Source organism: Scyliorhinus canicula, chromosome 3, assembly GCF_902713615.1.
Source record: "Scyliorhinus canicula chromosome 3, sScyCan1.1, whole genome shotgun sequence".
Taxonomy (NCBI): Eukaryota; Metazoa; Chordata; class Chondrichthyes; order Carcharhiniformes; family Scyliorhinidae; genus Scyliorhinus; species Scyliorhinus canicula.
The window spans coordinates 208,942,532-208,961,327 of record NC_052148.1 but is presented as its reverse complement, the minus strand read 5'-3'; the positions used below and the strand labels follow the sequence as shown (position 1 = coordinate 208,961,327).

The following is an 18,796-nucleotide window of genomic DNA, read 5'->3' as shown; positions in this document are numbered from 1 at the left end:
ATGTCCAGCAGATGTTCCTGGAGATCCTCAAGGGTGTGTGTACTGTGGTCTCTGTCATGAAGGAGGCTATGCGGAGCGTGAGCACTGTATTGTCCCCGAGCACCAAGCACGCAGCCTCCTCCACGAGTGGCGAGTCTCATGGTGATGCAGCTCCAGAACAGAAGCAAGGGTTACGTTCGGACCTGCAAGCCCACATACTGCCAGTGATCTCTGGAGGTCACAACCACAGAGATAGACAAGGCATCTAGTCTCCCAGGTAGGTACCTGTCCATCAATGGTAAGCAGGGAGGTCCAAACCAACCTCATGCTGGTAGACGGATTGCTTGCCATCTCAGCGGGTTCCCCTCAGGGCATTCCAGATGACGGCAGCAGCTTCTCTGCACTTTCTCCAGTGACTGTGCCATCTGATGAGGCTGCAATGACTGAGGAGTGCCCAGCCATGGCACTGGACACACCCTCCCAGGCAACACCTGCTCAGGCATCACCAGCCAGGGGGCGATTGTCAATGCCATCAGGGTGGACAGGACAGCAGGTTGTCCCTATGCCACTGCCAGCGAGGGGGCACACAAAGACCCAGGACTCGCAAATGCACAGTGGGCATGAGGGGCTTTCACAGTTTAGATTCTTCCATTTCATCAGTGTTATGCATTATTTTTGATGTCTGTTAACACTAGATTATGTTTTGTTCCTTTTTCGTTCCTCATGAAAAGAGATATTGATTGTGCTTCAATAGCATGAGGATCCTTCATGTTTTTCCACAGATGCAGTGGCTTATGACAGACAGCAAGGGCTGCAAACATTTTTACATAGGCTGTGATTTGACATTGGGGGTCAAAGGATTGCCTCATCAGAAGTGTCTGGTGAGGAGGTGGCACTCATGGCAGGCGGTTAACGGCATGCCTTGGCAGCCTTGCAGAATGTGCAGAGAATCAGGGCGTGCTTGGTGTCCCTGCCTCCCTGAAGGTTCTTCATGTCTGCCTCCAGATCCTAACTCTGTTCCTCCTCGGGCTCTTCATCAAACCCATCAGTTGAGTCAACCTCTGCGGCCTGTGGAGCTGCCTCACTACCATCATCCTCCAGTGGGTCCCCCCGTGCCATAACCAGATTGTGCCGAACACAGCAGCGGCAACTATAAGAAACGTATGCTCTGAAGGATACTGCGTTGCTCTCCTGATCAGTCCAGGCATCTGAACCTCATCTTCATCAACCCAATGGTCCTCACAAATCACCACCCTTGTGGAGAAAGGACTCCTTTGTACTCTCCTCTGCTTCCGTCCTTGGGTGTCGAGTGACCCCACGAACCACCTTTTCAATGGATAACCTTTTGTCATTGAAAAGCTACCCATCTGTCCGAGCTTGAGTGATGTACAGCCTTGGCACCGGAGAGTGTCGGAGGATGGATGATATTTGGAGCTTCTGGGGTACCTCGCACAAACTTGCGGAATCTGCGTCTTGTGGTTGCAAACTATCTGCACAGTCAGTTAGAGCAGTGCTTCTCGAAGTGTGGTACGCGTACCGGTGCCGGTACTCGAGCCATCGTCTGCCGGTACTTGGAGTGTTTCCAGAAAAGAAAGAGACAGTAATCCTGGATTGGCTTGTTTCGCTCACCGGTCCCTGGCACATTGAAAAAAAAACTGCCGGTCCGCCACATCAGATAGTTTGAGATGCATTGAGTTAGAGTACAATAGAGGCCCTTGCGGCCCATCAAGTCTGCACCGACATGCAAAAGTTACTGACTTGTATGACACAGGGTGGTCACCCACACAGTTAGAGGGGATATCGGGTCCAATAATCTGGCATATGAAGGCTACAGTCTTCCGAGAGAGGTGGAGCCTCCTTCGACACTGAACCTCAAGACACGAGGAGGTGGCTGGAACATTGCCCGTGCACTTGGGACTGCAGGACGGTGGAGTCTTCTGCGAACCCTTCCATCTTGCACTCCCTACTCACCCGGCACTCGCTGTGCCTTTCCTTCCATAGATTGCTCTCGGAGAACACCTGGCCTCCCTCTCTTCTGTCCCTCTCTTCCGATTCAGAGGACGTTCTACCAGCAGAGTACACAATCCCCATTTGCTGAGATGCAGATGGCACTGCCTCATGCACTAAAGGCAGAAAGCCTCCAAGAAGATTTGAAGAACAAATAAGTCCTCAAAATAGGAAGCAAACACATGGCAAAAGTCCAGCAGAAAACACAGAACATGAAATATTAGCAATTTTACATTGATTTGAGTCAGGCGCGCACCCACATCAACGCAAGATTCTGGCCTACGAGTACAAATCTTTTTCAATTGGATTTTAGCCCAAGGATACCAGAGAGCAAACACTACAAGCAGACAGTAATGTTTCATACAATGACTTTCGAAATATATCCTCAAAAAGCAGAGTTAACCTCCAGTGGAGGCATGCACCACAATCCTTCATTGCAGCACTACAAGCACACATGGATTTTTTTTGGGCGGAGGTATTGCGCATTAAAAGTTGTGTAACTTAAGAATGCAACTGACAGGATGCTTAAAACAGGAGTCATCATGAAGAAAAACATAATTAAAAACTTCTGTAACTCAGGACTGAATTTTTCGACTGGTACATATTGAAATAAAATATTTAGTTGTTTTAACAGTCTTGTCATTTGCTTGTGGTTGCTTACTCTGTTGCCTTCGGTGTGACTAAATTACAACCTTTGTTTGTATGTGCGTTGGAGTTAGCTAACCTCATTTTAGCAGCAACTGGCATCCGAGACTTGGATGAAGGAGATAAAACCATCAAGGGCACTCATGCGCAACCACTCATGTGCTAAAATGCACACAAGATGAGACTTGATTATCACAAAATTCCTACAGTGCTGAGGCTATTCGGCCCATCAAGTCTGCACGGCCTCACAAAATAGCATCCTACCCATGTCTACTCCCCCGTCCATCCTACCCTATTCCTTTAACCTAACCCACATCCCTGGACACAATGGGGCAATTTCAGCATCACTAATCTACTTAACCCGCACATCTTTGAACTGTGCAAGCACTCCGAGGAAACCCACACAGCCACGAGGAGAACGTACAAACTCCACACAAATAGACAGTCACCAAAGGCTGGAATTGAACCAGAGTCCCTTGCGCTGTGTGGCAGCAGTGCTAACCACTGTGCCACCCAATTATGAGGGGCATAACAGACGAGATCAAATGGCAGCCCTCGTTACTTCAGAGCAGGTTGGCAAGGTACACCAGATTTGTTGTACTGACTTGTCTTCCGATTTTTCATCCATTTGAGGAAGCAGGAAGCAGTTCAATTCCATTCAAAAATCATCCACCAACAAGGTTGGAAATAACAAGAGAAATCACAGGTATAATTTTGTGCCCAAGCAATGCAGCAACCCCCAATCCGCAGCACCAGTACTTTTCTCTACCCGTTTATTTTGCTGCCTACAGATACATGTAACAACTAGTATCACAATACCTGTAAACATTGCGTGAAAGTATGGACTGCAAGCTGCCAGGACGACTCTGTGTGCTGGAATCTCAGTATCTTCAGCTACAAGTGTTACATCACACAAAAGGTTATGGCTGTAAGAGAACAGAGTGAAGATCATTAGTAGCAAACCTAATGGGTTGCTGACACCTCATTTCTGTTTTCTGGGTCAGTCACCAGAATAAGGGAAAGCCCAGGGTTGGGAGCTTTGCGTTTCTGCTGGATGTTAGCCAGAAATACAGTAGATATGATATCACAATTAGAGGTTAATGAGAGAGAATATTATGCCATAAACAAGGTCAAGAGGTGTATATTTTCATGTACCATATGGCCATTTATGGAGTTCAAACTCCATAATGGTGGGATTTGAACCCCTGCTCTCACAGCAGTAGTCTGGGCCTCTGGATTATAGTCCGGTAACATTACGACTACACCACCTATTTCCCTACATTTCAATACAGAGAAATGCGAGGTTGTATTAAAAAAAAAAAGTGCTGGAAAATCCCAGGAGGTCTGGCAGCATCTGTGGAGAGAAACGAGAGCTTATAACATTTTGAGCCGATAAGATTCACCTTTGGAACTGCGCTAGATAGCACACTTTGGGCTTGATAGAATAAGGCAGTCACATACTGCTTGCAAAACAAGTGTCTAAGTGGGATGGAGAAAGAGGGGAATTTAAGGGTAGAGATGAACAAAATCACTAAAAGTAAATGAAAGGGCATCAGAAAAGGTACAAAAGTGACTTATTAGAATGATATTGAGAGGTTATAGGTCATATCCATTGGGAACAATTGAATAGGCTAGGGCTCTTTTTACAACAACAAATGTTTCTACAGCCCTTTTAACGTAAAGTATCCAAAGGCACTTCACAGGAACAACGTCAAACACATGTGATACCAAGCAACACAAGAATTCAGTCACGAGTTATGGCATGTCAAGAGGAAAGTTAAGGTGGAAAAGACTAACTTGACAGATTTGACAGAGTAGGCAGAACCAAGGACCATAAAATAAGCTGTTTACCAACAAATCCACAGAGAATTTGGGGTGGGGGCTTCTTGGGTCAGATGACCGGTTGTTGTGCTGCAAATATTTTGTAATATTGAAGAGGCAGAAAGGAAGCATGGATCTTACACCACAAAGTGTAATATGCAGAATAAAAGAAATTGCTATGAACTACAGATGGAGTTTTTTTTTAAAACATATCGCTGATGGTTAATGTTTACTTGGCAACTGCTGGGATGCCAAATGTCATCAGTAATTGGCAGTGAATTACAATCAGTGCCTAGATTTCCCGTCAGTTCAAGCAACGAGAGAAGGGACAAGTGAAAACCTCAATGTCTGTAGTTGTGCATCGATAGTTGGCAGTATATTGCCTACTGTGAAAAGCTTAATACAGAACTATAGAACCACTCAGAGCGATTTTCTGTTCGTTATCAAAATACTAGTTTCAAGCTCCAATGGACATACAGAGACGTACCTTCTCAGTTCATTCATAACTTTAAAAGCTTTTTTCATATGACGAGGATTTACAGTCACTGGGCCCTGCTTCTCAGAAACATCATCCTTTAGATCATGGCGTTTATGTTGGCATAATTTTGTGCACCTGTAAGCAAGAATGAGGATTAAATATCCAGCAGGAAAGGTCTGCAATAGATGAAATATAGATAGAATAGAACAGTACAGCACAGAACAGGCCCTTCGGCCCTCAATGTTGTGCCGAGCAATGATCACCCTACTCAAACCCACGTATCTACCCTATACCCGTAACCCAACAACCCCCCCCCCCCCCTTAACCTTACTTTTTCGGACACTACGGGCAATTTATCATGGCCAATCTACCTAACCCGCACATCTTTGGACTGTGGGAGGAAACCGGAGCACCCGGAGGAAACCCACGCACACACGGGGAGGACGTGCAGACTCCGCACAGACAGTGACCCAGCCGGGAACCGAACCTGGGACCTTGGAGCTGTGAAGCATTTATGCTAACCACCATGCTACCGTGCTGCCCCACAAATATGGCTATTTACTTAGCTTTAGTCCGACTAAGTCCGCAAACAATTAAATAATTATACACATTTTCATCCTACAACTATGCATCAGCAAGGCATTCATATGGAATTACACAGTTCCAATTTGTAAGGAATGATTGAAATACGTTGAAAGATTATGGGAAAACATGAAACCAAAGTAAGCCGCCACAATCAGGGGTGGCACAGTGGCTAGCACAGCTGCATCACAGCGCCAGGGACCCGGGTTCAATTCCAGCCTTGGGTCACTGTGTGTGGAGTTTGCACTTTCTCCCCGTGCCTGCGTGGGATTCCTCCCACAGTCAAAAGATGGGCAGGTTATGTGGACTGGCAATGTTAAATTGTCACTTAGTATCCAAAGGCTAGGTTGGATTACAGGGGTAGGGTGCGCTTGTGGGCCTAGGTAGGGTGCTCTTTTGGAGGGTCGGTGCAGATTTGAGGGGCTGAATGGCCTCCTTCTGCACTGTAGGAATTTTATGGTTCTATGGTCCTAATTAAAATGCCTGGCATTACAATGACAAGGCTCTTAAAAATAATCACCAGAACTGTGGCAGCAGCATGATTGATTACTGACATTAACTAATATCTCAAGAAACTATTTAATCAAAACACTGTATATACGGTATGTATGCAGTAAAAGTGCAAAGACTGTAATGGAAAACTTTGTGCTGCAGCAGCTAACAAGGTGCAACCGAGTGAGGAAACCCTTAAATACAAGACCAGTAATCCTATACAATTTTCTAGGTTTAGCTGGTTAGGATCCCCCTAGAGACTGATAACGTAAAAAGTGAGATGGATTTCCCAATGACTGACAAAGAATCACAAAAGGATTTCTGGTTTTAAGACTTTTACTGTAACAAACTTAAATCAACAGAGTCAAACACTATTTGACAGACAACTAAGACACCAAACTAAAGGAATTCTATCTCCCCATTAACTAACGCAACCAAAGTTGGGAGAGGATATGGAGGAGGAGTTTTGAGTGTGAGGTGCTCCGGAGGATGAACGCCTCCACCTCGTGAGAGGGGTTGGGGCTCACACAGCTTAAGGTGATATATAGAGCACACCTCACAAGGGAGAGGATAAGCCGGCTCTTTGAGGGGGTAGAAGATGTGTGGAACTTCCGGTGGTGGCCATGAGGGAGTAGGTCGCACATTTGGTGGCTCCCGTTTCGGTCGGACTTTTGTCCCTTTGCCCTTGACTTTTTTGCGCTTTTGAGCACGGAACTGGAAAGCAATAGTACTCAGGCACTGGACCCATACAGAATTGTATGGACCTAAGAAGCCATGAGAGAGACCAGCATGGTTGGTGTTCACAGCAAGGAGCCGACAGCCCAGCCCACAATGGAGCAGCTGCTGCAGGCTATGCAGGAGGGCTTTTTGGCTTTGAAGTGTGACAACTTGGAGCTGCTTCAGAAGTCGATTGATCGGATGGGAAAAAGGCTGGATGATCAGGCTGAGAAGCTCCAGCAGTTGGAGAAGTCAGTGGAGGAGCAGGCTGATTTTCAAACGGTGGCGGATGTGGAAATTCAGAGGCTGAGGGACCAGCAAAAAGAGCTTTTGGAAAGGCTGGAGGACCTTGACAACAGATCTCGCCGGTAGAACGCGAGAATCGTGGGCCTCCCGGAGGGGGCAGAAGGGCTAGATGCTGCCCCATATATAGAGGGTATGTTTCAGAAGTTGCTGGGGAACGAGGTGTTCCCACACCTGTCGGTGGTGGACGGGGCACACAGAGTGCAGGTGAGGAAGCCACGACAAGGGGGTCCCCCACGAGCGATGGTGGTATGCTTTCACAGGTACCTGAACAAGGAATGGATGCTGCAATGGGCAAAGAGCACACAAAGCTGTATTTGGGACAATACCACCCTGCGTGTGTACCAAGATTGAGTGCGGAGGTGGCCAGGAGGAGGGGAGGCTTCAGGCAGGTGAAGGAGATACTGTATAAAAACAAAGTGAAATTCGGGCTGCTTTTTCCAGTGTGACTGTGGGTTACGTATAAGGGTCAGCACCACTATTTCAAGGAACCCGAAGAGGCGATGGACTTCGTTACGAAGCAAGGACTGGCCCTGAGCTGAGGCCATTTGGACTCATGTTAGAGCTTTTAAGTATATGTGGTGTCTCTCCCGTTTTGGGATGTATTTTGTTTTCTTGTGGGTTTTTTGCGAGCTCTTTGCGTTATTTACCTGAATGTTTCCTGTTTGGGCTCTTTGCTTAGTTGGAGTTTGGCTGGGGGGAATTAATAAAGAAAAACAGTTAAAAGGGTTGGGTTAAAATGGATGCTTCAGGGGGTGGGGGGTTGTTCTGCTGACGGGGAGGGGAACTGGGCATGGTAACAGTGAGGTCATGGGTGGAGCCGGCCATGAGGCGTGCCAGAGGAAGCGCGACACATGGCTGGGGGGCTGGCCAAGGAAAGGGGATGGCTGATCGGCAAAGGGGGGGGGGGGGTCAAAGTGCCCCCCAACCAGGCTGATCACCTGGAACGTTAAGAGGGTTAAACGGGCCAGTGAAGAGGGCGCGTGTGTTTGCGCATCTGCGGGTTCTGAAGGCGGGCACAGTCGGGGATGGGGGTGGCAGGTTCGTTATGGTGAGGGGTAAGCTCGAAGGGGTGGGAGTAGTCCTGGTCAGTGTGTATGCTCCTAATTGGGGCAATGTGGATTTTATTAGGAGGATGCTAGGGAAGATCCCCGAATTTGGCTCGCAGAAGTTGATCATGGGCTGGCCCTAATGGTGGGGGCAGAATATTCAGCAATTACCATATCGGACCATGCTCCGGACTGGGTAGACCTGCAGTTTTGTAAGGACAGCTTTCAGCACCCACCATGGACTACTTGCAGACGAGGCGGTGTGCGAGAGGCTGAGGAAATGCATGCAGAATTACCTGCAGGTGAATGATACTGCAGAAGTCTCGGCAGTGGTGCTCTGGGAGGCGCTGAAGGCAGTGGTGAGAGGGGAGCTGATTTCAATCCGGGCGTACAGGAACAGGACAGATAGAGTAGAGACAGACCAACTGATTAAGGAAATTCTACGGACGGACAGGAGTTACGCGGAATCCCCGAGGCCAGAGTTACTCAGGAAAAGAGAGGCTGCAGGCCGAGTTTGGGGTGCTGACTACAGGCAAGGCTGTAGAGCAGCTTAGAAAGGTAAAAGGCGCGATTTATGAGCATGGGGAGAAGGCCAGTAGAATCCTTGCGCAGCAACTGAGGAAGAGGGAAGTGGCTAGGGAAATGGGGAAGGTAGTGGGTGGGGAAGGTAATTTAGTGGGTGATCCAGCAGGGCTGAACAAGGTCTTTAGGGACTTTTATAAGAAGCTATACACTTCCGAACCACCCGGGGGGGGCATGAGGCGATTCTTGGACCGACTGACCTTCCCAAGAGTGGGGAGGACCGACTGACCTTCCCAAGAGTGGGGAGGGGGTTGGTGGATGGACTGGGGGCCCTGGTCAGGGTCGAAGAGGTGTTGGGGGGCCTGAAGGTCTTGCAGTCGGGTAAAGCCCCGGGGCCGGACGGGTATCCAGTGGAGTTTCACAAAAGATTTGCCGGGATAGTGGGGCTGGTGCTGGTCAGGGTCTTTAATGAGGCAAGAGACAGAGGGAGTTTACCCCCGACAATATCGCAGGCCACCATCTCGCTCATTCTGAAAAGGGATAAAGACCCGAAGGCCTGTGGGTCATACAGGCTGATCTCTTTGATTAACGTAGATGCCAAGTTACTGGCCAAGATTTTGGCGACCAGAATGGGGGATGGGTGGTGGGGGATGGATGGTATTATGGCAACCCTGAGGGAATTTGGCCGATTCTCCGGATACAAACTGAACATCGCTAAGAGCGAGTTGTTTGTAATTCAGGCGAGGGGGCAGGAGAGTAGCCTGAAGGGGTTGCCGTTCAGGCTAGTGGGGAAGAGTTTCCGATATTTGGGGATTCAGGTGGCACGGGACTGGGGCAGGTTGCATAAGCTCAACCTGTCCCGACTGGTGGAACGAGTGAGGGAGGAGGTCTGGAGGCGGGATGCGCTCCCGCTGTCATTGGCGGGGAGGGTGCAGACCGTTAACATGACGATTCTCCCACGGTTCTTGTTTGTTTTTCAGTGTCTCCCCATCTTTGTCCCACGGTCCTTCTTTAAGAGGCTGAATAAAATTATTCTGGGATTTGTATGGGCAGGGAAGTCCCCACGGGTGAAGAAAGTGATGCTTCAAAGGAACAGAGGAGAAGGGGGGCTGGCGTTGCCAAACTTCAACTATTACTGGGCAGCCAACATAGCGATGAGAAGGAAATGGATGGTGGATGCAGGGTCGGTTTGGGAGTGGATGGAGGCTGCTTCATGCAGGGCCACGAGCTTAGCAGCACGACGCCTCTGCCGCTTTCGCCGGCACGGTACTCCACCAGCCCGATAGTGGTGGCGGCTCTTCGGATCTGAAACCAGTGGAGGAGGCATGTAGGGGAGGTAAGAGCATCGGTGTGGACCCCAATCTGCGGCAACCACTGATTTGCCCCGGGGAACATGAGAGGGCGGGGATTGTGAGGATGGGGGATCTGTTCCTGGAAGGGAGCTTTCCGAGCACGAGGGCGCTGGAGGAGAAGTTTGGACTGACACGAGGGAATGACTTTAGATACTTACAGGCGAGGGATTTTGTACGCAGACTGGTGCCGTCCTTCCCACGTCTCCCGCCGAAGGGGAGGCAGGACAGGGTAGTTTCTAGGGGACAGGTGGGACAGGGTAATTTCAGACGTCTACAAGGAGCTAATGAGAGCTGAGGATACACAGTCAGAGGACCTGAAGCTTAAGTGGGAGGAGATTTGGGGGGGGGGGGGGGGGGGGGGGGGGTATTTGGGCAGAAGCCCTGAGCAGAGTAAACGCGACCGCAACATGCGCCAGGCTCAGCCTGATCCAGTTTAAGGTCGTGCACCGGGTCCACATGACCGTGGCCCAGATGAGTAAATTCTTCGGGCTGGAGGACAAGTGTGCTAGATGCGCCGGAGGGCCAGCTAACCATGTACACATGTCCTGGTCGTGCCCTAAACTTGGGGGGTATTGGCAGGGATTCACAGATGTCATGTCCCGGGTGTTGAAAACTGGGGGGGGGGTAATAAGCCCGGAGGTGGCAATCTTTGGGGTTTCGGAGGACCTGGGAGTCCAGGAAGAGACAGTGGAGGCAAATTTCATTACTTTTGTTACTCAATGCAACACAGCAGTGTTATCACGAGGTCTATTGTGTACTTATGCTGTACAGCAAAAATATGTTTTTTAGTAAATCAAAGCCAATACGTTTAGTGTAATACATTTCTTGTATGAACACTCTTGCTTTCAATCTCTCAGGCACCCCTTGTTCCCAAACAACATCCAATATTATACAATTCTATGGGCTAACTTACCTTTGGTTATTCCGATCGGTACTTCACTTCAAAGCTAGAATTAAAACGTTCCCCCAGACACAATTCAAGTGTCAACAAACAAAATTTAATTGCACTGCTGCCTGGATTTAATTTCTTATCTTGAAGTATGGTGTATAAGCGTCCCTACTTCTGAGCCAGAAGCTCCAAGCTCAAGTCCCACTCCTGATCTCAATGGCCATGGAAGGTGCATTCATAACATGACCAAAAAGGTAGATTGTTAGCCTATAAATCCTTTCAATACCCCTGATGGCAGGCAGAAAGAGCGAAAGAGTTTTCTAGTCAGCAATGCTGTAGAAGGTGACGAGAAACCACTGCAGTATTTTGGCAAGCATAACAATGGATCTATCCAATGAAAGTCCACAGTCACCAAAACCCTCTTAGGCTTTGACAAAGGGTCATCTGGACTCGAAACGTTAGCTCTTTTCTCTCCCCACAGATGCTGCCAGACCTGCTGAGATTTTCCAGCATTTTCTCTTTGGTTTCAGATTCCAGCATCTGCAGTAATTTTCTTTTATTCCCTCCTAGGGCATGGTACTTGGAGCAGGACCACCTGGTTTTCTACAGTGGAAGTGGACATGTTACAAAAATTTCATGCATGAATCTTTAAGCTGCACCAATTTCATAGCCACAACAGACTGCCACACCTAACCAATCTGACAGCTTCCGAAATTGTAGATCTGTAATTTAGCTCAATATTGCACAGAACAAGCCAAACTCAGAAGTGCAAATGGTATTTCATGGCTGAAATTTCTCATTTGTAAACCAGCCAAAATAATCACTGCCAAAAATTATCCTCAATCCTGTTGGAATCCCCATGTGCACATCAATAAATGGAATCCCTTCATCTTAGACTGAAGAGAATCTCTCATACGATGAAGATTAGTTCAGTAACTCGAGGGAAAAATGAAGATTTAAAAAATACACTGACCAGGTCTGACAAAATGCTGTCTGAATTATACAAACTTCCTTTCTTTTAAATGCCTTAAACATGTCCCTGACACCAAACTCTACCCGGCTAAACTTGTTCTCACACTGACCACTTCTTATTTGACGACTTCCGGTGTGGCGATGAGGTGAGCGATCATAAGTGGATATAACTTCTCGTGATATCTTTTTAACCCATCAGAAGTACGAAAAAGTTCCCCAACAAAACCTCCACTCAACATCCAGCTGTCTGAGATGCCGGCAAACCAGTAGCCAGGCCGCAAGACCAGCAACAGCAAAAGGAGGAAGACCCCCTACCCCAGAACAGGGGAACCCACGTGGCTACACAGACCAGAGCATGGCGACCCAGCAGGAACGCCAACGCTGGTCCAATCGTTAACAGAGAAGCTGATGGAGTTCCAATAACAGAAACGATAATTGAGAACCTCACGTCAACAATGAAGTTGGCAATAGAGGTTGCTCTGGCTCCCATAAAAGGAATGTTGGACAGACCAGAGCAGAGACTGGAGGCTCAGGAGGCTACAGGGAAGGACCTGGAGAAAGCGGCCACCAACCAGGATGAGCGGATCACCACGCTCAAAGCAGAGGTTGCAAGGTTGGTGACAACCCAGAAGGCATCAAAAGGGAAGATGGATGACCAGGAAAACAGGTCCAGGCAGCTGAACCTCTGGATCACCGGCTACCGGAGGGCACAGCGGGTAGGAACCTGACGTAATTTATTTTGAAGATGCCTGGAAGACTGGTCGGGGTAGAGGGCTTCACCAAGCCCCCAGAGGTGGACCGGGCCTACAGGTCACTTGGACAAAAACCCAAGTTGGGACGAGGAATGGAATTCTGAGCTGGGTTAGGAGCATGCAGTCCTGTAAGTGGGAAGGGCACACTATCCGCATAGTGGTTGTTTTGGGGGGGTGGTTAGAAATCAGACGCGTTGGGAACTAAAAGATCCATTTCCAGGGCAGGCAGGGGATGAAGGGAGAGGGTACAACGCTGGTTACAACAGGTCGCATGCGGAGATGGTTTGAAAGGGGAAGGTGACAGTCGCCACCTTGGATAGTCCATGAACAAAGGGAAACTCGAGCATGCTGGGGCATGTCCACGAGGCAAATATGGCTGACCCCACAAAAGGGGAAGGGGAGTGGGATTTTAAAAAAAGGACAAAAACCCCATCAGTATAGTCACCTGGAAGGCGAGAGGGTTTAACTGACCAGTGAAAAGATCCAGAGTCTTAGTCCATCTAAAAAGCCCGAGGGTCAACATAGTCTTTCTTCAGAAGGCACATCTAAGAGAGAGGTAGCTACTGACGGGAAGGAAAAGCTGAATGGGACAGACATATCAGGCGTGTTTTGACATAAGGGAAAGGTGAAGGCTGGACACAGCCCTCCTCGCCGACAAGGTGTTCTGCGAAAAAATATCACAAACCATCAACGGAAATGTAACCTGCAGCCAGAACGGGGAGATCTCCACAATCTGGGAGGCACTGACGGCAGTGATCAGAGGGTAAATAATAGTGTATAGGGCTCACAGGGGCAAGAGGGAAAGAGCAGCCAGGCGACTCTATATTGGAAGTGGATCGACAGTACTCTATGGCTTCAACCGTGGAGCTGCTTACTGAGAGGAAAAGCTACAATTCTCTACTGGGGATGCAGTGAACCAGTTCTGCCTGGCACGGGGGAACTTTTATGAGCACGGGGACCAGACCAGTCTCCTGCTGGCACACCAGCTGAGGAAACAGGCTGCCACAAGAGAGATAGCACAGATAAGAGATGGGAACAGTAGGGTGGTCATGGCTCCAGACACGATCAACCTTTTACCGGGGGCTGTACACCTCCGTGCCCCCGGAGGGGGATTCAAAGATGAACCCGTTCCTGGGCAGGCTGGACATACCAGCCATTTGGAGGAAAAGCAGGGACTGGAAGTACCCCGGGAGGACTGGGGGAGATCATGGAATGCATCAATTCCATGCAGTCCAGGAAGGCATCGGGATCCAAGGGACTCCCGGTGGACTTTTACAAGAAGTTTGTAGCAGTATTAGTCCCGCACCTGTGGAGATGTTCCAACGACTCTCTATCGACTGGGGTGCTGCCACCCTCACTGGCACAGGCCTCAATCTCATTGATCCCCAAGAAGAACAAAGACCCATCTCACTCCTGAACACTGATGCCAAAATACTGGCGACAGCTCTGGCGATGCGACTGGAGAGTTACTTGCCAGAAGTAATCGCAGAAGATCAGGCCGGGTTTGTCAAGGGCAGATAGCGAGCATCAGATGCCTGCTGAACGTGATCATGACCCCACCCGGGGAGGAGACAGCATCTACAGAAACCATAGATTTATCCCGCTGAAAACAGATGCCACCTACAAAACGTGGAGAAAAGACGAAGGAGTATTGACAGTAAGGGACCTGTACGTAGACGGTAGAATAGCAACCCTGGGGGAACTAACGGAGAAGCTCCAGCTCCCGAAAGGGACCAAGCTCCAGTATTTGCAGCTAGGAGACTTCCTCCGCAATGAGGCTGCAGCATTCCCCCAGCTACCCAGACACACCTCACTGGAGAGACTGGTAGCGCAGGACCAATTAGGGGATGGTAAATGTGCTGACCTATACGGACGACTTTGAGAAAATGCAAGGACCCCACTGGAAGAGACACAAGAAAGGTGGGAGGAAGAACTAGGCATGGAGATTTGGGGGGGGGGGGGGGGGGAAGAGATCTGGAGCGAAGCACTGCATAGGGTAAACCCCATCTCCTCATGCGCAGGGCTAAGCCAGCACAGCTAAAGGTGGTGCAGAGGATGCACCTGACCAAGACATGCATTAGTGGGTTCTTCCTGGAGTTGGAGGACAAATGCAAGCAGTGTCAGGGCGGTCCACGTGTTCTGGGCCTGCCCCAAGCTGACCAGGTTCTGGACCGCCTTCTTCAAGGCCATGTCCAAGATCTTGGAGTGAGGGTGGAGCCATGCCCTTTAGTGGAGGTCTTCACGGTCTCTGAGCATCCAGAGACCTTCATGGGGAGAGAGGCCAAAGCCCTGGCCTTCGCCTCTCTGATAGCCCGCCGGAGATTGCTGCTCGGATGGAGGTCAGCAGCGCCACCCATGGCTGCAGGCTGGCTGTCTGATCTAGCGGAATTCCTGAAACTGGAAAAAATAAAGTTTACCATCTTGGGATCGGGAGGTCAGAGGAAGCACCCATAACACAGGTAAAGTGACAGGTGCACGGTACAATGAAGGTGCGGGCCCACAAGCAGCACTACAGCAACACACCCCAAGAGAAGGGCAGAGTCCTCAGATGTAGCCTCACCACCTTCGGTTGGCCTCTCCCCCCACCTCAGGTGACATTGGGAGGGGGGGGGTCATTTTATTTTGATTTTTCTGTTAATCCACCTGTCACAATCTGTAAACATTAACCACTCTGGCAAGATACATAGTTTAATCGCCATTGTACCCAGGTTGAATTCAAAGATGTGCAATATTTATTCCTATTACTTTGGAATAATAGGAATTATGTGCGTCATAGATTTGTTGTGGTAAATCTTTCAATTAAAACATTTTTATATTATTTTTTTTAAAAACCTATTTGATTCCATTCACTATGCCCCCAATAAAAACAACTTGCCATTACAGAGCCAAGACAATTCACAGGAGCATTATTAAACAAAACCTGACAAGGAGATACACAAGGAGATTTAGGCAGCTCGCCAAAAGCTTGGCCAAAGCAGTCACTTTTAAGGAGCGTCCTAGAGGTAGAAGAAGCGGAAAGGATTAGGGAGGGAATCCTTAGTGTCTTGGCAGCTTAAGGTCAGTAGTGGTGCAAGTAAGATAGAGGACATTTAAGGGGCCAGCAAGCATATTGACAATGGGTGAATTGCACTTAATGCTAGTAAGAACATTGAGCATCATAGTTTTGGATGACCTCAATCTTAGAGGGTAGGAGGTCAGCCAGGATATGTTGAATTAGTCAAGTCTGATCACTGTTCCTACATCATCACTGGGTCAAAGTTCTGGAACTCCCTCCCAAACAGCAAGGTGAGTGTGTTCACACAAGATGGACCTTAAGTGGTTCAAGAAGGCAGCTCACCACCACCTTCTCCAGGACAATTAGTGAGGTGTAGTCATAAATGCTGGCTTTGCCAGCAATGAACGTATAAAAAACAGACACAAGAGGCTGCAAACAACCTGGTTTTGCTTCAGGTAGTTGCCATGGAGATGGATTCAGTCAGTGACTAGCAAATGGAATTTGTGGTAGGAAACAAAGATAATGGCTTCCACCTTCTCAATATTTAGTTCGAGGAAATTTCTGCTTATCTAGTACCATACGACAGACAAGGGACATGATTTAACAGGACAGAAACGTTTTGGGCACGTTTAGCAGGGTGTGGCCCCGAGAATTACACTATTCGACGGCACTTTGCCGTTTCTTTCAGCCTCATCGAGGAATGCCCTGCCGTGGCCACACACACACACCATTTTCTGCACTGGCAAGTGCAAGAAGAGTGTTCGTGGATCGGGCCACCATTTTTAATAGCCATCCCGATATTTCAACCCTCCTCACCATCCCCACTGCAGCCGGCAGGCTCCCCACTGCAACCAGCGTACCTCACGGGGTCCTCAAAAACCCTCCCCTCCCCTCATCCCACCTCTCAAGGACAAGACACCCCCAGGCCTGATCGCTGGCACAGACAATCTGGCTCCCACCAACTCCGAACACTGCTTTGACTACACTCCTCATGCCCGGCTTTCTGAAAGAACTCTATTCAATTCTCTTTCTCCATCGCATGAAGACAAAGCCAACTTTTCTAACTCCTCTTCTGATACTTTTAACCCCTTATCGAGGATTTTCCCTCCACAATTAGTTGGATAGACTCCACCTTCGCCGTCTCAACACTAGAGCTCAACAATTTCAGGTCAGAACTAGTTTTATCGGAAAGCAGTTGTAGGTGATTTCCCCACCATCTTTAGCTCAATCATTTATTTCTTTAGTTGTCCCATTAACATCCTCTATTCCTTGGAAAATCATCCCTTACATCTTTTAATCTCTCCTGCCTTGCAACCTCTCCCCCTCCTACTTGCTAGTTCCATCTAGGAGGTCAGCGACATGAATCATTAACTCAGTTGCTCTCTCCATACATGTGGCCAGTCCTGCCAACATTTTCTGTTTTTATTTTGGATTTCCAGCATCTGCAGTATATGTATGTCTTGCTAAAGGATATATGGATTTCTTGTTAAAAGATAACAACTGAATAGGTGGTTAATCTGAAAACACTTCATTGTTCTGCTGCCAGAACTGTAGAGATCCACGGCAAAAAACAATGAGTTAAACTGCTGGTGGCACATCACAGGAAATATTTATGATTTATTGTTGTCACCCGTAAATATGTTATCTGAACATTTAATATAGAAAAAAAGTATTTTTTGATAACCTATTGCACTGTTAAATCTCTGTTAAACCTTTCATCAAAGTCAGAAATAAGTCAATTATGGAGGTTATAGAAACCTACTGCATTGAAAATAATCCAACCTGTGCAGATGCCGAAGTGTTTGAAGCCCCTTTATGTTCCTTTAGTTTTTTTATTAAATTTTCACAAAGCTGCGCCGTCACAAAAAATGTGTTTTTTTTTAATTTACTCAACTCGTAGGTCATCCTCAAGCTTTAAATAAACTGAAATAAATTCATGATTCATCACACTGGAGGTGGCAGAAAAGCAAACACCAAAAACTTACCTTCCTTGCCATTCTCTCCCAGTATTCCAAAGTGATAATTCCCCCCTCGGCGTCAACCTGCATCACTCAGTCACCCCCAACATCAAGTAGCTGAGATGCAACATCTGCCATTTTACCTCCTCCCTTTGTACCAACCAGGGTCCACATCACACTAGCAAAGTGAAAATGACTCCCCATCGCCCTATCAAAGTGAAAGTGACTTATCGGCACTTTTTTGATTTAGTAGATCATACCTGCTGCTCACAACATGGGTCTGTTCTGCACTGGGGGGACCAAACATATCGGGCGCTCATTTTGCTGAACTCCACCACTCAGTCCTCAAGCTCGACCAGGAGATTCCAGTCGCTTGTTATTGTAATTCTCTACTCCCTCTCTGACCTTGGCATTCTACACAACAGCGCAGCTCAAAGTTCCAGGAACAGCACGTCCTAACTTCCATGTGACCGGACACAAAGGTTTTTGATTCCATCTCTGCTTGCATGATTTTGCACCATTTTGACTATGCATTGATTGGGTGACACGTGACTCCAACATTGTGCAAAGCTACACCCAGAGTCTCCACTGGGCCAATTCAATCAGCTGGACACTTTGCACACTTAGTATTCAATTCTATTCAACGTTACGAGGAAACAATTCATACCGCTCGCTCTTTCAAAAGCTGCACTGCTAACAGCAGAAAAGACACGGGTAGCATAGTGGTTAGCACTATGGCTTCACAATGCCAAGTTCGATTCCCGCTGGGGTCACTGTCTTGCGGAGTCTGCACGTCCTCCCAGGGTATTAAAAGACCTGTTCCTGGGGGGACGTTTTGCAAGTTTGGAAGAGTTGGGGGTGAAATATAGACTGGGGCAGGGGGATGGGTTTAGGTACCTGCAGCTCCTAAACTTTGCTGGAAAGGAGTTACCTAATAGCGCTGACCCCCTCATTGTTGGAAGAGGTATTGACGACAGCAGAGGGAATGGAAAAGGGGGTGGTGTCGTGATCTACGGGAGGATTTTCAGGAGAGGCCAGGGTGCCCATGGAGGGGATTAAAGCCGAGTGGGAAGAAGAGTTGGGGCGGTGAAGAAGAAGGTCTCTGGTGTGAGGTGCTCCCAAGGGTTAACACCTCAACCTCATGCGCGAGATTGGGACTGATACAGCTGCAGATTGTGTATAGGGCGCACCTCACGAGGGCGAGGGTGACCGATTCTATGAGGGAGTGGAGGGTGTATGTGAACGTTGTGGGAGGGGCCCCGCAAACCACGTACATATGTTTT

The 18,796-nt window shown here is 48.3% G+C and overlaps 1 protein-coding gene across 3 annotated transcripts in view; it reads right to left on the bottom strand.

Moving 5' to 3' along the window:
- Positions 1–18,796, bottom strand: part of klhl2 (kelch-like family member 2) — a 129,482-nt gene that overhangs the window by 103,552 nt on the left and 7,134 nt on the right. Inside the window, exons 1-3 of one of the 3 annotated variants that reach the window (XM_038792111.1) lie at positions 17,541–17,699; positions 4,940–5,065; positions 3,451–3,557 (exon numbers count right to left, since the gene is read on the bottom strand). In XM_038792111.1, the coding sequence (XP_038648039.1) occupies positions 3,451–3,557; positions 4,940–4,977 (145 nt within the window). In that variant the 5' untranslated portion in view covers positions 4,978–5,065; positions 17,541–17,699. Of the gene's footprint in view, positions 1–3,450; positions 3,558–4,939; positions 5,066–17,540; positions 17,700–18,796 lie in introns of those variants that run through there. The other 2 variants (XM_038792110.1, XM_038792112.1) reach the window with 2 other exon arrangements.